At 37.9% G+C, this 26259-nt stretch overlaps 1 protein-coding gene across 1 annotated transcript in view; it reads left to right on the top strand.

Annotated features, from left to right (window-relative positions):
- ERC2 (ELKS/RAB6-interacting/CAST family member 2) overlaps positions 1-26259 on the top strand; it is a 792499-nt gene that overhangs the window by 243455 nt on the left and 522785 nt on the right. Inside the window, exon 3 of the mRNA XM_042929693.1 lies at positions 11887-11961. Coding sequence (XP_042785627.1) covers positions 11887-11961 — 75 coding nt within the window. The remainder of the gene's footprint in view (positions 1-11886; positions 11962-26259) is intronic.

Here is a 26259-nt window from a genome sequence, read left to right as displayed (position 1 = left end):
TCTTTAATGCAAGTTTAGGAAAAGGAATAGGTTATGTATTAAAACAGACTAAGGGAAATGTATGTGTGTACGGATTCATGGTGTATGATCTTAGATTCCCAAATGTTTATTTTTTGTGAAGACTGAAAAAATAATTTAACAATAAGTTTATATTACATTTGTGTATTTCCATGGAAACTGTTTTCCCCTCTCTCTAGGATCTGAAGGCTTCTGTTTAAGACCAGGATTTTAATGAGGGCCTACATGGCCTTACACAGTCTGTCTCCTCCCCAGCCCTTACCCCTTGGGTCTCATCTCCTACCACTGTATTCATCACTTCCTCCACTCTAACACTGGGCCACTTACTGTACCTTGAGCCCTGTCAGCATGGTTTCACTTCCATTGAGATTGCCTGCACTAGAATGCAAGCTTCACGAAGGCAGGGATTCTCTGTGTGTTTCCTGGGCATGTAGTGGGCCTTCAGCAAGTATTTCTTGAATTGAATTATTCAGGCAGACCTAGTGGCAATGCTTTAATAGTAGCCAGTGTCAGACTGCAGAACAAGTGGGTAGGGAATGCATTCTGCCAGGCTGCATTGTCTGATGTACTTTCAGGAATACTAATAATCATTCAGGAGCAACAACAATAAGGATAAGTTTCAGTTACTGCTAACGTCCTGTGTGCCAGCCCAGGTGAATACTTCACATGCTTATCTCATTTCAACTTCACCATCCTGAGGGATATAGAAAATTCAGGAACTTACCCATCATCACACACCTGCTAGGTAGAGACGACTGGGTCTGTTTTACTGTATAGGGTGAATTTTAAGACTTTTTCTGAGCTTTACCTTCCAGATAGTAAGGTTTTGAGGCACCCGGGTGGCTCAGCTAGTTAAGCGTCCAGCTCTGTTTCGGTTCAGGTCATGATCTCACTGTTGGTGGGATTGAGCCCTGTGTTGGACTTCTCACTGACAGTGTGGAGCCTGCTTGGGATTCTTTCTCTCCCTGTCTCTCTGCTCCTCCCCTGCATGCGCATACTCTCTCTCTCAAAATAATAAATAAAATAAGCATTTGAATAGTGAGGTTTCATTTTTAACTTTTGTTATTAATTTGTTTTATTGTGTATGGACAAAGAATGTGGCCTGTATCACTTCTGCCTTTGGAATCTGATTAAAGTTTTTTTTGGTGGTCTGATACATGCTCAATCTGTTTAAATATTCCATGGAATCTTGAAGTAGAGGTCTGTAGGATCCAAAGTTCACTGTAATTGTCTCTCCGTTTAATCTTACTAATTATATCATTATATCATTTAAATATTTTAGGTTATTTTTTAAATGCTTGATTTATCAAAAATTGAGAAGGATGTTAATATTTGAAAGTAATTATTTTTTTCCTCTATTTCTGCATGCCTAACCATGCTTATCATTTAAGTTTTAATATCTAATATGGGATATCAGTACCATACAACTGCTATTGAGATGAATCTCTTTAAATTTTCAAGTCCTCAAGAAAGGAGTGAAAAATGGAAGATGGAATTGAAGGAGAAATAGGGAGATGACTATAATGAAAGAAGCCAATGGAGATATAGGTGTCAGCTTCAAATATCAAATCAAACCATGTGGTGAAACATGGGCAGTATAGCACAGTGGTTAGGAGCAGAGGCCTTGGACCCAGACTTCTCGGGACAAGTTCCAGGAGTGCAATTCAGTAGATTGTGCAGGTTACTGACTCCTTTATGATTCCATATCTTTGAGTGAAACATGATGATAATAACTGTATCTGCCTATGGAGGTTATTATGATGATTAAACAAGTTAATATTTGTACAGTGTTCAGAAGGGTGCTTAGCACATAGTAATATATAAGTAACTATTAGCTATTACCATCCTTCACATCAGATTCCTTTTGGTCCAAAGGTTATTATAGAACTTCTAGGCATATAAGTGCAATGTCATTTGTACTCTTTCAGTCAGTCAGTATTTATTGAGCACTTACTCTTTGCAGGCACTATGTTAGTTACTCGGAATATAAGGGACATACAAAGTCCCTGTGCTTATGGAGTTTACCACCCAATGGTGAACACAGACATGAATCCACTAATTTTATAAGTTAGTGTCAAATCGCAGCCATTTTCAGTGATATAAAGGAAAGGTACACAATGCTATGAGCGTGTATCTGAGGATGCAGGATATAGACTAGTCTGAAGGGTCAACTAATGGCCTTTCTGTGATGTATTTGTAATCGATGGCTTTGTGACACATACTCAGTGTGTGAAACAATGAACACTTATTATCTCACAGATACTGTGGGTCAGGAATGTGGGAGTTGCTTAGCTGGATGGTTCTGGCCCAGAGCTTCTCATGAGGTTGCAGTCAAGCTGTTGGGCAGGGCTCAGGCATCTGAAGGCTTCACTGGGGCTGGATGATCCACTTCTGCTAAGGCTGATTCACATGGCTGTCGGCAGGAGGCCTCAGTTTTATAGTGCATGGGCCTCTCCATAGGGTAGCTTGAGGTATTTTCATGATGTGGCAGCTGGATTCTCCCAGAGCAGGTGATCCAAGATTGTGAGCAACAAGGAAGCCGTGTCTTTTATGACCAAGCCTCAAAAGTCACAAATGTCACTTCTACTATATTCTGTTTGTTAGACTGAGCTAAGTAACTCAGTCAAGGGGAAGATATTTAGGCTCCACCCTATAAAGGGAATGTCAAAGAATTTGTAGACATTTGAAACTACCACATGAGGAATTGTCTTTTTTTTCTGAGATGGCTAGGATGAGTGTTGAAAATGTCCTGGACCAGGATTGACAGGTATTTTTTTTTTTTTTTTCTGTAAAAGGCCAGCTAGTAAATATTTCCAGCTTTGCAAGGTCATATGGTCTCTGCTATAACTACTGAACTCTGTCACTGTAGCATGAAAATCATAGACAATATGTAAATTAATGGAAATAACAGTGTTTCAATAAAACTTTATTTACCAAAACAGATGGTGGGCTGGATTTGGCCTGTGGGCTGTGGTTTGCTGATCCCTGTACACAAAAAGGAACAAAAAGGGTAGAGGATTATTCCAAGCAGAAGAAACTGAATGTTTCAGAAAGAAAAGAACTGTTATGCAGTTAAAAATGTAAAGATACCTAAAACAGATTTGTTTTTTTTTTCATGTACTGTGTTTATTGCAACATTGTTTGTAGTGAATAAAAAGAGTGGGAAACACTTATTTACACAGATAAATTTTGAAAACATAAGTATTGTTGAGGTAAAAACCAAAATGCAAAAGCTTTGTGCAAGGTGGACAGCTGGCATTTATGTAAATTAAAAAAGAATGCACTCTGTTGTTAAATTTATACTATTTACAAGGACATACATATTTTCTAAAAGCACAAAAACATGCATGAGAAATATACCAACTTTTAGATAATGGTTTCTCTCCAGAAGAATGGAGATAGGGAGGGCTGTGGGACTCCAACAAGTTCTGTTATGTTTATGGTTTGAAAAAATTTTAAATTGTGGTTAAATACACAGAACATTAACGTTACCATCTTAACCACTTTTAAGCATATAGTTCAGTAGTATTAAGTATGTTCACATCATTGTGCAAGCAATCTCTTGCTCTGTACCCATTAAACAACAGCTCCATTATTTCCCTACCTTCAGTCCCTGGCAGTCAGCATTCTACTTTCTGTTTCTGTAAGTTTGGCTACTCTAGATACCTCATGTAAGTGAGATCATTCAGTATTTGTCTTTTTGTGACTGCTGTGTTTCACTAAATATAATACCCTTAAGGTTCATCCATATTGTAGTATGTGTTAGAATCTTGTCCCTTTTTAAGGCTGAGTAATATCCCATTGTAATTATGTACCACATTGTGTTTATCCATCCATCTGTTGATGGATGCTTCCACATTTTGGCTGTTGTAATAATGCTTCTATGAACATGGGCATATACACCTAAATCAAAGTTTTGATGAAAGAAATGATGAGTTAAATAGTACCCTTTGCAAATATAGTAGCCTGAGACTCTTTCCTCCTTCTATTCTCCCACAGCACATTCCAGTCGAACTTGACTCACACTGTCCACCAAAACTGCTCCAGTCACTGTTACTAATGACCTGAGTGCTGCTAAGTCCTGTGGTCCATATTCTGGCCTCCTCCCATTAACTTCTCAGCAACAGTTATAAGAATATCAATTTTGCATCCTGGACTCCTTTCTTCACTTGATTTCTGGGATGGTATACTACTGGTTCTCTTCATACCTCACTGGGATTCCTTCTCAATTTCATATGCTGCTTCCTCCTCACTTCTCAGACCCCTTAATTTGGGTCACCCCTGGGCTCAGTCTTCTTTCCTTTCCTCTTCTTTCTATGCACAGTCCCCAGTTGATCTCATCTAGGCTCCCAGCTTTAGGTACTATCTACTGGATGATCCTAATTTTTTATTTGTAGCTCTTCTCCCCTCAAATCCAGCTCATATGTCCATCTGCCCACTGAGTTCTCCACTTGAATGTCTTATAGCGTCACAAAGTAACACATGCAAAACTAAACTCTTGGTTCCCATAACTCCCACTTCTCCTCTCCAATCTTCCCTATCTTGGTATTCCAGCTGCATTCTTCCTGTTGTCCAGAATACAAGTCATGAAGCCATCCTTTACTTTTCTCTTTCTGGAGTCTCCAGGCAATCTATCAGGAAGTCAAGTCAACTTCACCTTCAAAACATGTCTAAACTCAGTTCTTTCTCTTTGCCTGCATTCTGTCACCCTGGTCCCAGGCTCTATCATCCTTTGCTAGGGTTTTCCCATTGCTTATTACTAGTCCTTATGGTTCTTCCCTTACCTCCCTCCTCAACCCCAAATTATACTGCAGTCCAGCAGGCAGAGTAATTTAAGGATGTACTTTATATTGTGGTTTGTCTTTGCTCAGAACCTTCCAGTAGCTTCCCATTTTTCTCAGAGTAAAACCAGTGTCCAGACAATGACTCCAGATGTAGAACTCACCTTCTCATCATCCTGCACCCCTGCATATCTCTGACCTACTACTTTCCCATCCCTTATCCAGCGCTAGCCAGGTACTTAAATATTTGCTATTCTCTCTGCTTGGAACATCTGTACGACTGGTTCTCCCACATCTTATAGATTTTTGCTCAAATGTCACCTTTGCATGAAGCTTTTCTGATCACCCTATTTAAAATTGCAATTGATCCCCTCACATAGTGTGTCCTGTTCCATCTTTCTGACTTATTTTCCTTTAAAGCACTTACAAACTGGTTTGGTCTCCTTTTAAAGTTATTATGCCTCTCTCTTGTTGGAATTTGAAATTAAAAACCCATAAGGGCTGGGATATCTATCTGCTTGGCTCACTGCTGTATTTCCTATATGCCCTGCATCAAGTTACTATTTGAATATATAAATCTGGCATATCTTAAGACTGATGTGAGTAGGTGTTTGAGATTATAGTGTTACTTTCCTGTCAGCTTCTTCAGTTGGTTTTGTCCCTCAAGAGTGATAACTTAAAAATATGGCCTGAGATTCTTTGGCACTTTTTCCTAGAATTGAGCAGGCTTGCAACTGCTTCAACCAACAGAGCATGGCAGAGGTGATGCTATGGGACTTCCAAGGTTAGGTAATAAAGGGCCATGCAGTCCTTGGCTTATTTGCTGGAACGCTTGCTCTTGGCATCTTTACACCTGAAAGTAAGAGGTTGATACCCTGATGCTGCCATGCTATGAGGAAGTTTAAGCCACGTGGAGATGCCATATACAGGTGTCACCATATATAGGTGGCAATTCTAGCTAAACCCAGCTTTCAAGTCTTCTTCCAGCCAATATACCATATACATCTTGGAATTGGATCCGCCAGTCCCAGCTGTTCTAGCCCCTGACATCATGCTTTAGAAATAAGCTTTCCCTAGTCTATCCTTTAGAAGTTCACGATCTAGAATTCATGAACATAATCAAATGGTGTTAGTCTGGCACCACTAAATTTGGAGTGGTTTGTTCCATAGCAGTAGATTACTAGGACAGTAAGGGAGAGAGGTCAGATAAAAATAGTGGATAGAAAGTCAAGATTTGAGGTGTCTTTTTTTTCCTACTGAAGAAAGTAGATGGTGTGTACAAACATTATTCTTCCAGTTTCATCTTGGAAGCTAGTGTCCATCCACATTAACTCACTAGACTCTACATTCTCATTAACTGCCAAGAAATGTCATCCCAATGAACTACTTGAGATTTCATGTTTAAAATTTTGAGTTCTTGGTATGTTTCCATATTAGTCACCTGGGGGAGCTGGCAGTTTTAGACTAGCTATGGCCAAGTGAGTAATGAAATTATGGGGAAATATATAACCTGGGTTTCTGTGTCACAGTAAGATATTAAAGTTTTTGATGCTGCCAGTTTTCTTTTATTTTTATTATGTTTTTAGAACTGAGAATTGGTGTGACTAGAAATTCCAGCCAGAGATCAGCATTTCAGAGTCAGCTACCTATTAAAAATCTGGATGTTCTCAGAAACCTAGTGATAGAGCTTCTTATTCTGTAGCTCAGAGTAGGGAAGAGGTGTGCCCAAGGTCTCAGGCTGGGACTGTGGGCTCCTGACTCTCCACTCCCTGTGCAGTGCCCTTTCCTCTCAGTAAGTGTTTTTTAGCCTGTAGTCTGGTTCAAAGATGAACCCCCAGGTACTGGACCAGGTCCTGTGAAGCAGCTGAAATGGTGCACACCGTTTTGTTTGTATGTGCTTTTGTACTCATTTGTAAAGAGAATCTATACCTTCCATCTAATTCTTACAGAGATCAGTGACCCAGAAAAGTGTAAGTCCACTGTACTTGATTAATACTGTCGTTTAAAAACTACCAGAGTAAGTTAAATCTTGTACTACCTCATATCTACATCAGATGCTTCTAGGGAAATTCTTTAGTTAAGATTAATCCATAATGGGTGCATCTTTCAGATAGTTAGGCATAGTTGAAGCACCCACCAACCGACACATCTTACTGTCAGTTTAGAAAAACTTGGTAAGCTCTCACACATTAAAATCACTTTTGTGATTCAAAAGCAACAAACAACACAGGGCTAATTAGGTATTATTTTTCCTTGTAGCCATTGCAGTAGTTAAGGCAGAGAGGGCTGGGATCTTTACAGAGAGAGCCTGAAAGCACAGAGGCTAACTTAACAGAGGTTTATTTTTCACACACACCACCATCCCATGTTGGTGTTCAGTGACCTTTTTATATGGCATTTCAGGAACCCATTCTCCTTTTATCTTGGGGTTCTACCAGCGTCTTGGGTCTTGGTGTACTTTACTTCTAGCCAGAAGACAGGAAAAGAGGGAAAATTGAGGACAGGGTAAAAGGTATTTATGGAAGTTGAGTTCCTAATTTCTGCCCATGTCCCACTGGCCAGAAATAAGTAATTTGGCACCATCATCATTGATACATGGGCAGTGGTGGTGGTGCTTCCTAGAAACACTCTACTTTAATGAAGAGGAGCACAAATCTTCTTGGTTGGGCAGTTGCTACTCTCTGCCACAGAGTGTTTTAAGGATGCTCAGTCTCAGAGATGGATGAAGTGTCTGAGATGGAACTTTCAAACCATCCATGATGTCTGCATGTGGATTACAATCTTCACTTCCCTGACACCTTAGGAATTAAGGTGATCCTCAGAAACTTGAAGTCAGGATTGATTGAAGTACAGTGTAGTTAAGATAGGAAAATTGCAATTTTCAGGTAACTGGAGATTTTGTTTCGTTTTACATTTTAAGGAGTGATGACACAGAGCGTAAGGACCCAGTCTTGACTTTGAGCTGGTTTACATTATAATGGAAATTGTATAATTATAGCAAAGAAAACTCTTTCCATTTTTGCAAAACTATTGCTACAAGTGTAGCTTTGTTATTGCATGTTTGCTCTTAAAAATGTTTTTGTGCTTGGCAGAAATTACAACAACACATACCTTTACTCTATGGTTTTTATTTTCTATTTGTGTTACTTAGTTGCGTCTTAATTATTTTTGCTTATTTTATGCAAACTTCTCTCCTCAAATTATCTTATGATTTTTATTCTGGAATTTGGTTTGGCTATGGTATGAAATTACCATGAATTAGTTTCTCAGACTTTTTCATTAAGATGCTTTAAAAAAATTTTTTTTAAATGTTTTATTTATTCTTGAGAGAAAGAGAGACAGAGCGTGAATGAGGGAAGGGCAGAGCAAGAGAGGGACACAGAACCAGAAGCAGATTCCAGGCTCTGAGCTGTCAGCACAGAGCCCGATGTGGGGCCCGAACTCATGAGCCGTGAGATCATGACCTGAGCTGAAGTCGGACGCTCAACTGACTGAGCCACCCAGGTGCCCCTCATTAAGATGCTTTTGATACATATGGATCAGGATTAGTGACATGTGAAGTGTCTTTCTTCTACCCCTTACTATGGAGGAACTCTGACAAGTGACTTACTGTCCATTTTTTCATCTGTGAAATTTTATTAGTCCAGCGTGTACTCCCAAAAATCTTGGAAGTAACATTGAGGGCTAAGAAGCTTTCTTTGGAGGTTGAATTCCTTATGTGATTCACCCAGTGGTATGCTGGAACTGGATTGGACTGGTCCATGAAAGTCAAAATTGGAAACTTGTTCTAACAGCTGACGTTACAAATTAAATATATAAACTGACGCCTGGGTGGCTCAGTCACTTGTGTCTGACTTCAACTCAGGCCATGATCTCATGGTTCACAGGTTTGAGCCCTGCATTGGCCTCTGTGCTGATAGCTCAGAGCCTGGAACCTGCTTCAGATTCTATGTCTCCCTCTGTCTCTGCCCCTTCCCTGCTCATGCTCTCTCTCTCTCTAAAAAAACAAACAAACAAACAAAAAAACCAAACCTCAAACATTAAAAAAAGTTAAAAAAGAAACATTGTATTAAAACTCATAATTTCCTATTTTTTTGTTACATTTTACTGTTATCTGTGTTCTTGATGTTATTACATGTAGTTGGTCCATATGGTATAAATACTGTACAATAGGGTACTATTGTGCCTCTCTTCCCAACTTTGCATTCAGTGACACCACTTAGGTAATTTGAAGTTGGCTATGGTGGGTGCTGGTTGTTAAATAAATATTTACCAGTAGCCAACTGGACTCACCACACAGAGGTTTGATTCTCCATAGCATGATAATGAGGCTTGAAAAAGAGAGGTAGTTAGGCATTTATCCAAGGGATACAGGTGTGCTGTTTCGAAGGGACACATGCACCCCAATGTTTATAGCAGCACTATCAACAATAGCCAACGTATAGAAAGAGCCCAAATGTCCATCGATGGATGAATGGATAAAGAAGGTGTGGTATGTATATACAATGGAGTATTACTCGGCAATCAAAAAGAATGAACTCTTGCCATTTGCAACTATGTGGATGGAACTGGAGGGTATTATGCTAAGTGAAATTAGAGAAAGACAAAAGTCATATGACTTCACTCATATGAGGACTTTAAGAGACAAAACAGATGAACATAAGGGAAGGGAAACAAAAATAATATATAAAAACAGGGGAACAAAACAGAAGAGACTCATAAATATGGAGAACAAAATTAGAGTTACTGGAGGGGTGTGGGAGGGGGATGGGCTAAATGGGTAAGGGACACTAAGGAATCTACTCCTGAAATCATTGTTGCAGTATATGCTAACTAATTTGGATATAAATTTTAAAAAATAAAAAATTAAGAAAAAAAAAAGAGAAGTAGTGCCAGGGACATTGTAGATAATAAAGGAAAGCTGCTTTTTAAAATATGATATAATATAATATAATATAATATAATATAATATAATATAATATAATGTAATATAATATAAGTATAGTATAATTTTTTGTTTTTTTTAGGTTTATTTTTGAGAGAGAGAGAGAGAGGGAGAGAGGGAGGGAGAAGCAGAGAGAGAGGGAGACACAGAATCCGAAGCAGGCTCCAGGCTCTGACCTGTCAGCACAGAGCCTGATGCAGGGCTGGAACTCACGAACTGTGAGATTATGACGTGAGCTGAAGTTGGATGCTCAACTGACTGAGTCACCCAGGCGCCCCTTTTATTTTTATTTATTTAATTTTTTAAAAATGTTTTTTAAATTGTTTTTGAGAGAGAGAGAAAGAAAGAGAAAGAAGGAAGGAAGGAAAGAAAGAAAGAAAGAAAGAAAAGAGAGAGAGTAGGAAGGGGCAGAGAGAGAGGGAGACCCAGAAGGGAAGTTGCTTTTAAGGTAATTCCTTCAGAAAATTTCTGCCATTACCATGCAGCCTAAAAATGACCAGTATTTCTGGGTTATTTTAGACCAGGGCCTCCAAAAGGACACAGGATTTCTTTCTGTCTCTATTCATAAGATGGGTTTGGTAATACTTGACTCCGTATCTTCCAAGGATATGTTAGGGAAAAAATGTCTTTGTGAGACCATTTTGAATAATTAGGAAGCACTAATTCAAATTCTTCTCAAATTGGAGGTTGAGAAGTAGTTTTGCACAAGTTTGCTGGTGTGTGCCAGTGATGACTTTGGGAAGAAAATATGCTGTATTCCAGAGCTGTAGTGGTGATTTTCCAGGGCTGGTTCCTAGACATGTGCACCGTGTTCCATGACCAAGTCTTCTTGGGCCACTGGCAAATAAGAACAATGTAATGGGATATGGGCAAAGATTGCTTGTTTTATTATCCTGGGAAGGATTATCTTTTATTGTGGAATTCTGTTTTTCTGGCAATACTTACATTAATATGTTCTGTCTTTATGAGATGGTGATGATAGTAGACGGTAGTGGTGGAATGAGATTTAATTTTAATACCTTTCCTTGGAAAAGCTAGAAATCATGTTAGTTCTCTTCCCTAAAGCCAAGGTAGTTTTTTGTTTGTTTGCTTTTCATTTTTAATGTCTGTGGCCCAGTGGAATGTGAAGGCCTAGAACTACTTCATGTTGAATTTAAATGATTTTTCTGGAAGCAAATAAATCTTATGAAATTACTCCATAGGTGACTAGTATCAGTGGCATGGACATGTGTGAGCACTGTTGTTTTTTCCTCTCATTGGCTGCTTTCATAAAACTGTTTATAATTATTACTAAGAAAATCAAAGTATAAACTGAACAAATCTTATCTTTATGTCTTCTTCTGCCAAGGCAACTTTCAAAGTCTTTACAGAACTGTTCTTTGGAGAAGAGGCATAAAAAAAGTGAGCCTTCAAGGTTAAAATTATGTTGCTTGCTTTTTACCTGAAGTTATATTTGTCATATTCCAGAAGTTCTTGGGTCTGCATCTGGCTTTAACCATTTTTGTATCCTCTCTAACACTGTTGATATTAATGCCAATTTTAATTTCTTGGCATCATGAGTGTATAAACATACCACACACAGATGTGATTTTGAACAAGGACCGAAACTGTAAATTAGGAAGCAAGATATTCACAGGGTTTCATCACATCAGTTCACTCCAAAAAGTAACACAGTTGTACTGAAAAGGTTTTAAATTGCTCATTTCAAACCTACCTCAGTAGCAAAATGCCATGCGTGCAGTGGATTTGCAACCACGTTAGTCATTTTCTTTCCTCCGTTTCCATGCTGTGTTTGTATTGGGAGCACAGAGAAATGTAATTTAGTAAATTATGATTTGATGGCTGGGCAACAGCCCCAGTGTTGAACAGTATTTGGACTATGATTACTTGCTGGCTTTGTCACAGTTGACATTAATTATTGATGGAAGTTTCAGAAATAGCGCATGTGCCAGGAGGTTTTCACTGGAACGCAGGCTCCAGGCAGGAGTGATGCTAAAGAGGGTGGGGGCAGAGGCACCTGTGGCTTGTTTATGTCTGTGCACAGCAAACCTGCACCCGGTGGGCTGTGTGGTACCTGTGTAAAGGTCATGGTGTAACGGAAGGATGAACCGTCAGGCTTATTTCTATCGTGTTCCTCCACAGGAATTGCACCGAAGAAGCCAACTTCAGCCGGAGCCAGCCAAGACGAAGGCTCTCCAGACTGTCATTGAAATGAAGGTAGGAGCTGTTCACATTTGTCAAAAACAGCTGTGCCTCCGGAGTTTGTTCTAACTTGATGGTGCCTAACATAAACACTTGAAATGAACCTTGTGTTTTTCTCTAGGCACCCTGGTGGGTGCTTTTCTTCTGGATCTTTTTGCTTTCTTGGGTACATTTAATTTATTGTCCCTTTAATTAGGATGCCTTTTCTGGGCAAAAGAATAAAGGACTCAAGTATCCCTTGGCTGAAAGGAGGGGTGGGTTCATTTCCAGAGCATGGCCAATGCTTTCAACCCTAGGGGAGGTTTTGTGTGTGCTTTAAAAGGAAATTTCTAAAGCTAGAATAATTTTTTCCCCCTTTTCATTCACATTACAATGAAAAGATATCTTAAGAAACTAAGGTTTGGCAAAGAAGTTGACTTACATTCAATGAAGTCCTTAAATAATTAAAACTGTGCTATCAGGAAAATGTACTTTTCAAAGAATAGTACTTTCCCAGGACTCCAGTATTTTCTCCTAACCAAGTCTGGAAGTAATAATAACTTATTAAGTACTCATAACATAGCTGTGGAAGCATAGAGATATGCTATTTAAAAGAATTATAGATCCTTTTGGATGGATTTAGGGCATTTAAAGAATAATGAAATAAATGATGATGGCTAAGCCATGATGTATGATTAAGAAACAGATCTAAGTGAAACCCATTGCTTTGTCAGTATCTAGAAATGTAAATAAAGGTTTTTTACTTTCATTGTTTGCCAGAGGGAAGCAAATAGTGTTTATCTTAAGAGTAAATAATTCTTGATTTAAATTGTTTCATGAAGAAAAACATAACAGTGATGTTTACAATCTGATAATTCCATACTTGAATTTAACACTTGAGAGTTTGCTGGTCACCATTAGCCTACAAGAGAATTCCGAAACTTGCTGATAGGATAATGATTTTTCTGTCTTTTATAGTGTATGATTTTGAATTGTCTGCCAAAAAATCCCTAAGTCCTGGAGAAAAAGAAATTAACACCAGCTATTGAATTTTTGGCATGTACAGTTCTGACTTAGGATTTTTTAAGGTGTTTTCTTTTTCTTATCTTTTCTTTCTTTTCTTTCTTTCTTTCTTTCTTTCTTTCTTTCTTTCTTTCTTTCTTCTTTCTTTCTGGTCAATGACAATGTCTTCAAGTGAATTTTTGTGGAAATAATGTAGAACATTTGCTTTAAAACTGTACGTCCCCCGAGTGGGGTTACATGAGTCAAGGCACTCATAATGCATTTGCAGCAAATTGGTTTGAAAAATATCATCAAAGGAACCAAATGCCAATAAGAATGAACAATACTTGCTAATCTTGGCTTATCAATTCATTTTGAATTTATGTAATTTGAACTTGTTTTGAAAAGAAACTTATCATTCTACACTTGTGGGGGAGTGTTTCATAACTGAGATTTCTTCCTCACTTTACATTGGAACCAAACCTGAAATTTGGTTAGGGCTTTTTCTTTGTTTCTCTCTCTCTCAATCTCTCTCTTTTTTTAAAGAAAAGAAAAAAGAGAAAATATTTTATTTTATTTTTTTGTAAAGAGTCACTCAATGTTTCTTCCACCCACCTGCATGCCTGCCATTCTGGTCTCTGGCACAGTTACTAATGGAAAAGAGGATGTATATAGAATGTATTTCCAAAGTATCTTTTCTTTTTAAAAAGAGTGAATTCCAGGAATCTTTAGAAAAATCAGGAATGACATCTCTCCCAGTGCATTGGGCATTATCTTTGTAAAGGTCTCTATTCAGACAATTAATACTTTTTGGTGACTTTTAGAAGTAGAAAATCTGTTTAATTTCTACTATTTCTCGTATCATATGTTTTATTTGAAAACAATAAAATAGTAAATAAATACACTTGTTTATGCTATCTATATGGGAAGCCATAGAAACATGATTTTTAGGGCAAATCCACATTTATATATTATCAGTAAATTGAGTGTGGAGTTTTTCTTTTATGGATGCCCATGATGCTGGCTTATAAAACACATTTTTAGGACAAATGATGATCAATACACTTGTCAGGGAATCGAGCAAGGCGTTTTTCTGTTGTTGTTGTTGTTGTTGTTGTTGTTGTTGTTGTTGTTTTGGATGTGTTGTAATTTACCAAGCACTGCCTTCTGTTTTGTCAGTGGAGAAGTCTGGGTCCCATTAGCATCTATACTTACCATACATAAATTGAGTTATGGTGGCAGATGGTAGAGGGTCATCTTTTTAGCCATGTGTGTATCTTGTGACAGAGGCTGTGATCTCATCTGATTTTCTATATTACATCCCTGTGAAATTGGAGGGAATATTAGAAACCCATATTTTACAAGCCTTAGGGTTGACTGTCAAATATAACTGACCCTTAAACCTGGTGGGTGGAACTTGAGACGTCATTGTGTTTGAACTTAAACACCTTTGGGTAAATACTGGTGTCATCTAGTGCCTTCTCAAAATCTAAGGTTAAAAGGAACTTTCCTAGAGAAAATTTGATCTGTAGTTTCAGGGAGATGACATGAATTAAGGGCTAATAAATTACCTCTACTAGTCCCCTGCTTCTTAGAGAAACTGAGGGTGAACTTCTGACCCCTCATTTTTTCCACACATACACTTCACATCAACTTAAAGTTGTTTGTAGTGAAAATTTGTGAAACCTTGTCCTAATTCAAGCAGTTTTAGAAGTAGGGTCTGGTAGTTCTAGGAGATCTGTACGTGCCCCTCTGGACTTGTACAATTGTGAAAATGTGTCTCTGTGGAGAAGCATTGAGGAGGGCAATCTGCCAGCATCTAAGAGGGAGTAATTCTCTTGCAGCCATCACATCTCCTGTAGCCAATTGAGCCAGGGGGAAAAAGTCACCTGAATGGAAATGAAAGGAAACAAAATGAATGAAGTTATTTGTGATTTATCTTCTTGCAGGGAGCTCCAAGTTTTAACTTTGATCCCGATTTGCTCTGGCAGGTATGTTTCAGGTTTGCACTAGAACACTGTGTGTGTTTCTCAGAGAAATTAGTTTTCTTATAGGTGGTGCTATTCTCCTCCTTTTCTTACTTTTGTATCTAAAGATTCTTTACTAAGCCCCTCTTCTCTGCTCTTAAGGAGAACTGTCAATAAAAATGGTAGTGAAAAACTTTTTCCCTCCTTTTTTCCCTGTGCTGTTGATTCCTTTGAAAGAATGTTTTAACCTACTTTTATTATAAATTTGACATGACATAAAGATGGTGTCCAAAAATTTCACTTTCTTACATTCATTCATAAAACTGTACCCAGTTTATTTTTAAGAAAATGAATTACAGTAATGAGAGTACTTGTCAGATAATCTTAAAATTGTTTTCTTTGTTAGCTAGAACTTCCAAGTGAATGAAAATCTAATTCAAAATGGCTAAAACCAAAAGGAAGTTTAGTGGCTCACTCAACTGGAGAAAAACAGGGTATTTCTTCAGGCATAGCTTGATCCAGGGACTCAAAAGATGTTAATGGATTCTAGTTTTTCTCATTCCATTTTGTAGTTTGGCTTCCTTCATGTAAATTCATTTTCAGACAGTCCCAGTCTGCCTGTCTGAGCAAGATGGCTATAGCAGCTCTAACAATCACAAAAGGAAAGGGTAGGGAGAGAGTTGTATTTTAAGAAAATGCAAAAAAAAAAAAAAAAAAAAAAAAAGAAACCAATCCCAGAATAATGATAATTACTGAGATGGAACATAAACTTCACTCTAAACTTAACCACCGAGGCTAAAAGGATAATACATAAAACCTTTTAGTTCTCATTTGCTTAATAAATTAAATGGCATTCATTCATCAAGAAAAACAAACGTTATACTAGCACTAACTTTGGCAGAATTTATCAGATGGGATCTAAATGAGTGACATTAAGGGATTTAGTAAAAGTTGCAGAAAATGTATTTGATCTCGTGAACTTGTTATCTAAAGTGGATTAAGAAGCTAGGGGCATAATATCACTGGATGACAGTATTTCTGTGGTAACTGAAGTGAGGATTGTGGGTATATAGCTTTCCAGTCACATGACCAGCCAGGTACTTGTATGTCATAAATGGTTCTTCTTCAGTAATATTTGTCCCCATCAGGCTTCTCTATGGGAAATGAATAGTGAGCAATTCAACCTTGAACTTGACCAAATTGCTGATTTGTAGTTGTGTTATTGATCAAAGATTATGACTTTGCATTCAGGTGCTAAACTCCAGTGGTGAGGTTGATCTTTTGGTATTTAAACTAAAGACCAAGACTTGTCTTTGTGCTTAGGCAGATGACTGCTGTTCTTCCGCATGGGGTGAAGCTGATCTGCAGTTGCATTAAATTTCTTTTAAAAGATACACTGGTATTTGGTCAAATTCTGCCAATTCAGTTCTGCGAGGCATGGAAGGGATGCACTGGAACATGGAGAATGTAAGAGCTACAGTGGCAACTTTTCCAAAGGTCACACAGCTAGGAAAAGAGAGATTTCAAATTCAAACCTAGGCCATTGAATGCATCCCAGTTCCTAGTATGAACTTCATTTGAGTCCTGGGATCTAGTCAGGAACATCACTGCGCAGCTGAAACGTTTTCTTTGGCTCTAAGCTCCTTAGGTTTATTTCTTCTGTCTTTTGAACTCTTACCTGTTTGAGTCTAAACACTGCACTCTACTTGGAATGAGTTCTTCTCCCAAGATGAGTTGTTCATAGGAAATTTGTTTCAAGCCCAGTTTTTCTAGCCAGCCATTATGGTGGCTTTTAAACTTTAAAACTTTGCCCCACTCTGTGGCTGTTTAAAAGAATAAGAGCAATAACAACAAAAATACCACTTTGCACCACTTGTGGCAACCCACAGCCTGAATACCACTGAACACACATGGTGTAGGGCACCTGACATATAATAACCTGTGAGTAGGCATAATTAGCCCCATTTCACAGATGAGAAAGTTGTGCTTTAGGAAGGATAAGCAACCTGCTAAGGTCCTACATCTAGGCAGCTGGTAACTGAAATCTGAATATAGATTTTTCCTCCAGAGTTTTGATACTTTCTACTCCTTCATTCTGCTTTTGCTGAAGAGAGCCCATAGGTTCAACTGGTTCTTTCAAAACTTACTTTGGAAATTATGCACTGGAGTTTGTATCATAGAACAGGTTGAGGCAGCTCATGGGAGCTGAAGAGGTCTCTGATATTTTTGGGGAGGTGTGATGTTGTGCTTTGTGCTATCAAGCAAGAGTCATCACTTTTTTCAGCCCTCCAAATAGGGCTCCAAATATGTACCCTACAGCCAACATATGTCCTGTTTTCCCCCTTGAGTTTTAAGTCTTGCCCTGAAGTCTTTATAACAGTTGGAGCATAACTCATTCAAACTTGCAAAGCCCTGTGTTTTTGATTTGTGCTATCCATTTACGATACCAGAAATTATCCTTTAGCTTATTTCTTTTTCTTGAGAAATTTCTTCATCTTCTCATCTTTCAACTTAAAAAAAACTTTGTCCCATTTAACTATTTTCCTTAAATAAGGGAAAAAAAATGTGGGTTTTAAGTGATAGCCAGAAAAAGCAAAATGTCAAGTTAAATGTTAGCTCTGGATGATATATAGTTGTTATTTGGAAGCAAGGAAGACTTAAAAAAATGATGAGACTTCTTTCTTTTTTTTGCCCAAACTCTTCTTATGATGTGTTTGAATATTTGAGTTGCCAGTCAATAATTCCTGCTATGAACAGGTTTCATTTGTGTGAATTTAACTCCTGAAGTTGAATCACAGACACCTGTGTTTACTGAGTAGCTGTTTTGTGCACAGCACCATGGTGGACCTTTCAGAAAAATTGAACATTCATTAAAAATTTTTTAAAATTTATTTTTATTTTTAAATGTTTATTTTTGAGAGAGAGAGAGACAGAGAAAGAGCGAGTGCATAAGCAGGGGAGGGGCACACAGAATCTGAAACAGACTCCAGGCTCTGAGCTGTAAGCACAGTGCCCAATGTGTGGCTCGAACCCACAAACTGTGAGATCATGACCCCAGCTGAAGTTGGGTGCTCAACTGACTGAGCCACCCAGGCACCCCCAATTTATTTATTTATTTTTAAATGCCTATTTATTTATTTATTTATTTGTGAGAGAGAGAGAGAGAGAGAGAGAGCAAGTGAACAGGGGAGGGGCAGAGAGAGAGAGATAGAGAATCCGAAGCAGGCTCTAGGCTATCAGTGCAGAGCTGGATGCAGGGCTTGAACTCACAAACCTAGAGATCATGACCTGAACTGAAGTCAGACACAACCGACTGAGCCACCCAGGTGCTCCTTAAATTTATTTTTTTAAAGTAATCTCTGCTTGCAATGTGGGGCTTGAATTCACAACTCTAAGATCAAGACTTGCCCATTCCACTGACTAAGGCAGGCAGGTGCTGGGAACACTCAGTTTTTAAGAGGCTAATGGAAGGAAGTATATGAGATAGGATCTAAATAGTGACCTAAGAATGGCAAAATGTGCTGCAGGGGCTCAAAGGATATCAAATGAGAGAGGGGCAGGGAATGATTCCTGGAGGAGGTAGAATTTGAGGAGAGCCTTGAAAAGTTGGCATGATTTTAAAAAGGGGAAGGGTATAGTTTATAAACAATGGGGACTGTATGAGTAAAGGCAATGAGACTGGAAAATATAAGAAGTATGTGGGGGAGAGCAAGTCATTCAGTTTGGTTGAAAGACTTTCAGTTTAAAAAAACAATAGAAGGTCAAATAAAACCATAAGAAAGTGGGAGAAAAGAAATAATAAAAAAAGCTGAAATGAATGAAATAGAAACCAAACATATACTGGAGGGGAACACCAAAGCCAAACACTGATTCTTTGAAGAGAGGAACAAAAATAACAAATCCTTGTTAGACTCATTGAGGAAAATAGCCAATATCATGATTGAAAGGGGGCATCACCATCAATCTTATTGACATTAAAAATATGAGAGGATTTTATTAACAACATTATGATAATCAAATAGAAATTTTAGGTAAGTTTTTGTAAAAACACAACTTGTCAAAACTGCCTGAGAAGAAATAGAATATCTGAGTAGTCCTGTACATTAAGGAAAAATGATTCTGTATCTAAAATCTTACCACACACATGTGTACACACACACAAACACACACACACACACACACACACACACACACACACACACACGCAAAGCAATGCCCAAATCCGAAAACCAAACCAAACATAAAAACCTTCAAGCCCAGATGGCTTCTTCAGTGAATGTTACTAAACATTTGAGATTTGAAGAAAAAATTATATTAGTCATACAGAAACTATTCCAGAGACTAGAAGAAGAGGGAACATTTCCTATCTTATTTTATGAGGCCACTGTAACCTTGATATCAGTACCCAACAAAGTCACTACATAAAATTGCAAGCAGTTTCTTTCATAAACGTGGATTTAAAATATCCTACTGAACTGAACACAGTGACAGTTAAAGGACCTGACCAAGTTGTGCTTATTCCAAGAATGCAAGGTTGGACAAATATTTGGATATCAGTCAATGTTATTTAATTTTCTTGAATGTTTATTTATTTTTAGAGGGAGAGAGAAAAAAAAAGAGAAAGAGAATCCCAAGCAGTCTCCACACTGTCAGTGCAGAGCCTGTCATGGGGCTTGATCTCGCAAGGGAGATCTCTCTGTGAAATCATGACCTGAGCTGGAATCAAGAGTTAGACACGTAACCAACTGAGCCACACAGGTGCCCCATTTAATGTTATTTACTACATTAATAGGATAAAGGAGAAAAATAAATGTAATTTCAATAAATGCAGAGAAATCATTTGATAAATGCAACATCCATCCATATAAAAAGAAGTTTTTTATCAAACTCAGGTTAGGAGAGGATTTTCTTAATTTAATAAGAAATAGCTGTTAGAAAACTATGATCAACATCATGTCTAATGATAAAATGTTGAAAGCTTTCCTTATGGTATAAAAAATAAGACAAAATGCCTATTACTGTCACTTCTATTCCATAATGTTATGGAAATCCTACGTATAAGAATTATAAAGGAAGAAATAAAACTACTTTTATTCACAGGCACCATAATTGTGTGTGTAAGAAATCTCAATGAATTCATATATAAACAATTAGATTAGTAAATGAACTTAGCCAGGTAGCTAGTCAGTATTTAAAAATGAATCATATTTCTACATGCCAATGACAAACATTTACGCAATGAAAATTTGAAAACAATATTATTTATGATGGTATTAAAAAACCCTATTATCTAGGAGCAGATCTAACAATGGTAGTATAAGACTCAACGTAAACAGAAGATTCAAAACATAATTAGATGTGGAATAACAAAAAACTTGAACAAGTGAAATAGCTATCAACAATGGAGTGGATAAATAGTGAAATATTCATGCAATGAAATGTTATATGGCGATGAGAAGTACCAAGCTATTGCTTCATATAACAGCATAATTCAATACCCCCAAAACAGTGTTGAAAGAAGCCAGACACAAAAGAACACATACAATGTAATTCTGTTTATATGCATGCGTTCCAAAAATAGAAATAATGAATAGTGTTAGATACCTGGATAGTGGATAGTGGAGTGATGGGGTTTGGAGACTGGGAGGGGGCATGAAGGAAGTTTCTGGAGTACAAGGAGTATTCTATTCCATGATCTGGTTTGCATGTGCCCAGGTGTGTTTACTTTGGCATAATTCATCATGCAAAAATTATGATTTGGCTACTTTCTTATGTGTAATACACTTTAATTCAAAGTTCATTTAAAAATAAAGGAAGAAGGGGCACCTGGGTGGCTCAGTTGGTTAAGCCTCTGACTCTTGGTTTCAGCTCAGGTCATTTTCTCATTGTAGTGGGATCTGGCTCCGGAGTCAAGTTCTGCTCTATAAGCTCAGAGCCTGCTTAGGATTCTCTCTTTCCCCCTCTCTCTGCTCCTCTCCTGTTCACATGCACGTGTGCACTGTCTCTCTCTCTCTCTCTCTCTCTCTCTCAAAACAAATAAATAAACTTAAAAAAAATAAAAGGAAGAAAAAGTCACCGATAAAAAGGCAAATAATCTTTTAAAAATTGAGCAAAGGATTTGAATAGACGTTTTTCCAGTGAACACATACAAGTGGGCAATAAGGACACAAAAAGATGTTCCAACAGGAAATGCAAATCAAACCCTCCATTAGATACAACTGATTCCCCATTAGTATGGCTAAAATAAAAAAAAAAAGACAGATAGTAACAAGTGTTGGGGAGGATGTGGAAAAATCATACTCTCATATATTGATGGTGGGAGTGTAAAATGGTTCAGTCCATTTTGGAAAACAATTTGGCAGTTCCTTAAATTGTTAAATGTAGTTGCTGTGTGACTCAGTAGTCCTCCTTGGGGTACACCCAACCAAACTGAAAACATATGTAAAAACCTGGACTGTACACCAGTGCTCATATGCCATTATTAATAATAACCAAAATGCTATAAAGAAATCCAAGTATCCATTATCCTATGCGAGTAAACCAATTTTGGTAAACACATAGAGTGGAATATTATTTGTCCATGAAAAGAAATGAAATACTGATACATGCTGTAACCTGGGTGAACCTTGAAAACATAATGCTAAATGAAAGAAGCTGGTGCAAAAAGCCACTTATGTGATTCCATTTATATGAAATGTCTAATATAGGTATATCTATAGATATAGTAAGTAGACTAGTTGCTGTTAGGAGATGGGGAGAGGAGAAAAAGGAGTGACTGCCAGTGAGTACAGGGCTTTTGGTGGTAAAAATACTGTGGAATAAAGTGTGCACTGGATTGCATACTTTAAAGGGGTAAATTTTATGGCACATGTGTATATCAATAAAACTATTATTCAAAAATAAAGATATTTCAAAGGAAAGGATCAATAACTTTGATTACTTAAAAATAAAAATATAAACAGAACTATACAGTAACCTATCAGATGTATTTCTAAGGTTTATAGTAGTTGGAGACTTAATATTCTTACTATATAAAGAAGATATATTCTCAATGTAATGTAGAGTAAAAGCTTGAGGAAAAAAATGTCAAAATGTTGACACTAATTCTGGATGAGGTGATTGTAAAGGATGTTTTCCTCTTTCCCCCCCCTCTAAATTTTTATGTTTGCAATAATTTGTATTCATTACATAGGAATGATTAGGAATTATTATTTAGGAAAAACAATGGTAAGTTCATTTTTAAAAAGCTTAAAGCTGCACAATTTATTCTATCCTGGTTTTCTTTTGTTGAACTGAGAAGATTCCAAAGAGGAAAAGCTTAGATTATTTATGGAAATTGATAATCTAGCTCTCCTGCTTACTGTTTCTCTGGGCTCCAGCTTTCCCATCTGTGAAATGGAACCTTGATACCAGCCTGCATAGGGTTGTGGAGAATGTTAAAAATGAATGAAGGTGTGGGAAAATCCTGGTATATAATAAATGCTCAAAGAATTCTTTGCTTCTCTATCCCTTCCCTTTTAGACTGAAAATTGTGTTTTACCTATAAAAAAGAGGTGGTACATTTAAATAAGGACAGACAAGAAATTTAACAAGATTACTTCAGGCAGAATCTTAGCTCAGAATACACACACAACTGGTGTGTGGAAAGACTTTAAAAGCATCTTTGAGAGGAGAAACCAGTGGAGGAAAAAAATAGCAACTCCCAGTAGGCCTGTGGTGTAATAAATGACCTAGGGACCTGGCTTTCTGGCTATTGGGCCTTTGGCAAGTCACTTGTCTTTTCTGGCTCTTATTATTCTCATTTGGCAATGTAGAGATTGGACCAAGAGTCCTGACTTTAAAAATTCTACCAAGTTTTGAGGCTTGGTGACTGGCAATTTGGAGTCTCAAAGGGCCTGCCTGGAGAGTCTGAATTGACATGACATTCTTGCAAAATTTAAATCTTTGCTTTGTTTGTTCCATCTTGGCCAGCCCTGCCCAGGCCAGTAACCCCTGTACTCTCTCCCTTGTTGGTGCTCAGGTTCCCAGCCTATTGTTTATTTAGGGATTGTGATTTCCTTATTGGCGTGCGCCTCAGCCAGCAGGGTTGAGAAGTCAACCACAGGCCTCATGTGAACTTCCCCTTTCAAGTTTCAGTAATGACAGTGTACCGGCCGTCACATGCCTCATCCCTAAGGCATGGTCTAGTTTCCACATCCATCAGGCTGTGCTGGTAACTTGGGGTGGCCTGAATTCCTCTGCCGCCTGTTGCTTTTTCCATGAGATAAACTGGTTGAACATAGAAGGATTTGTGGTATGTTTTGAGATCCTAAGACTTCAACCAGGGCTATTGAAGGCATTGCAGGGATGGTTTAAAAGGAATGGGAAGAGCAAATCCATGTTGCTAGAGGCAAATGAAGAGAGCTTTCTCACCCAATCTTTTCCTAAAGAGCATTGGAAGAGAATCGAGGTTTCAGATGTCCATCTTTTCAATACTCCTTGAAATGCAATCACTGTTTTACAAAGTAGTATTTCACTGGATCTCTGGGAATTCAAACTCTTTGTATTTATATGTATGTGGAAGATGACTTTGATCCAGGCTTAGGGAGGGTTGGGCTGCACACACCGAGGGGCTACCCTGTCATCTGGAAGCACTTTCTGAAATTTCTTCCTCCCTGTCTTCTCTCCCAAATCTTTTCACTGTTTTCTTTTGACCTTGCCCCGTGATCTTTGAAGGCTAATCTTACTGTGTGGAGGAAAGGATCAAAATAGCCCAGCTTCTAGGTGGCAAACCTTCTCTGAGGTTAGTTTTCCTGAGATTTTCCTGGGGACAGTGAGGTCTCACTCTGTGGCTTCTTCTCTTCTATATGTGGAGGGAACCATTCCAGTTTATTAAAGGTGTTTTAAAAATGATTGAAGAAGACAATTTAGGTGATACAAACAAATTTTATCTAGGACTTTTTGAAGCAGTCTCCATTTGGAGTACTGGAAAATGGTGCGGAAGTCAGGAAAGTTTTATAGGATAAAGAATTAAGAACAAGAAAGAAAAAAAATTAAAAAAAGAGATGATTGCCTGGGGTCACGTAGTCAAACTTGTTTGAGTTGAGAAGGAACAAGGAAATTAGAACTCAGAATTGGCTTGTCATTTGGGGATTGGCTGACTAGACATACTACATTTCTGGTCAAGGGGAGCATTTATAGGGACATGAAAGTTATCTAAGTATTGGTTTGCCGACAAGCAATCCCAAGCAGAAGTAGAGCCATCTTGGGCCTAGAAAGTTATTTCAACAAAGGGAAAATTTTAGGCAAGTTATTTACCTTCTGTAGGTCTTCCGACCTATAAAGTGGATAAAATAAGTACTTAATTCATGAGGTTATAGGGAAGATTAAATGAGATTTTCTAGCACAGTGTTTGCCTTAGTAATCCATACACATTAGCCGTTGTTGTTATTAACTGCATTTTTAATGCTGGAATAGAGAAACTTCGCTTCTGTTCTATATTATTCTTTTCTATAAATTCAGATAATGCAAATATACATATATCTTCAACATAAATGGGGTAGAAAACATAGGTCTAAAAAAGAAATCTTTTGATATGGCTTTGTTCCCCACCTGAGGAGCTTACAAATAAATACAGAGTTTTGTGTCACCTCCGTCCTGAAAGGGAATGTCCTTGGGTGACACCAAGTCATTGATAGTTTTTATTCACTCCCTAGATGAATCTGATGCACCTAGTCCACAGATTGGCACTGGGGAGCCTCTACATTAGTATATGTCATAGGCACATGGAAATGATTTTGGATTAACCAATGCTCCCTTCCATGCATTGGGAATGTAGAAAGCTATCAGTATTAATTGAAGCAACTTTCTTTGAAGGGCCGATAGCCAAGAGCCACAGGTGCAACTATAGTGGTTAAAATTGAAATACTTCTGTGGTTATCTCAAATCCCCAGAGTACCCTCCCCCACTCCAGCAACTAAAAAGTTAACCCCTGGCCTTTCAGAAACTTCCCCAGACCTGCTTCCATTGTTCTAGGTGGTGTCTGTTCTGGTTGGTTCTCCTCCTATGCTATACTGGTTGTTCAGTGACATAGTAATCACCACGATTCTATGGGATTTAAAGTCTCCTCAAAACTTTTTTGACTCTTTCCTTCTTGACACCTAATTCTCTTATTTTCTGTGACTTTTCTATGACTTCCATCAATTTTGCACTTCTTTTTGGTGATTCCTATACTGTTTTCTCTTTCCTCAATTCTTAACCCTGTCTAAGAATTCTTTCACCAGTAGGCCGATGATCTGTCATGTCTACTGTCTCAACTCCCATTTGGCTTCTATTTTTATTATTAACTTCCCAAAGGCTGTCTTGTTGCTGTCTTTTTACCAGCTTATAAATGACTCCCAATCAGACCCAAGTACAAACTCCTTGCTTGATTCTCAAGAGTGCTTATCATTAAGCCCCTCCTTCTTTTCTTTTCTAACTCCTCTGCAGAAACAAATTATCTGTACTTCTTCTTTTTTTTTGTGATCTGTACTTCTTAATTAGTCCTGTCTTCTTATTCCTCCTTCATACATAATTCATACTTGTTATTTTGTTCTTTCAATTTATATTAATTAAATATTACGTGCTGGACACCATGCTGAGTACTCTTTACTTTGCATGTGTTATTATTTTTGGCCAGAAAGAATTTCATCTTCTCTATGATAATCTTACTCTTACCCATCTCCAGACCCTATATTAGGGGATTTTCTGGAGATTTGTTGACTCTGCTATGGTGGTCTTACCCATTTCTGACCTCTGTCTGTAGATTTGTAGAATATTATATCTAACTGTATTTTGGTATTCTCTTTCATGCTATAACTTTTGTGTTATACTCTTCTAGTTGCAAGTGGCTGAAACCCTGCTGTTGTATTTTGGAATTCTGGGGATTGGATGGTTAAGATATAGCTCTATCTAGCTGTTCAAATGATGTTATAAGGGCCCAGTCATTTAGGCAGATTCTTAATCATGGTATCAAAGAAGGCCGTAACCAGCCACAGGCCGATATTTTCCTTATCATTCATAATCTCAGAAAAGGAGAAACATAAACTCAGAAAAGAAGAGGCCCCTGAAGTTATGTCAGTTCCCTAAAAGAACTCTGATTGGCCTTGATGGCATAATGAGTTTACCCCAGGTCAATCAGCATCCAGAGAATCCATGGTACTTGCCACTGAGCAGGGTCACACATGAAAACCCCACTAAAACCACAGGGAGTTGGGGAGATGTAGTTCCTAAAAGGAAAAGAAGCTGAGTAGACAATTAAAAAGTAATTGATAAATGCTACAGCTAGAAATAGGAAGAAGGTAATCTTTGTAGAGCACCTACTGTGTGTTAGCTATAATTCTGGGAG

The sequence above is a fragment of the Panthera leo genome, chromosome A2, assembly GCF_018350215.1.
Source record: "Panthera leo isolate Ple1 chromosome A2, P.leo_Ple1_pat1.1, whole genome shotgun sequence".
Classification (NCBI taxonomy): Eukaryota; Metazoa; Chordata; class Mammalia; order Carnivora; family Felidae; genus Panthera; species Panthera leo.
This window is presented reverse-complemented; position numbering and strand designations above follow the sequence as displayed.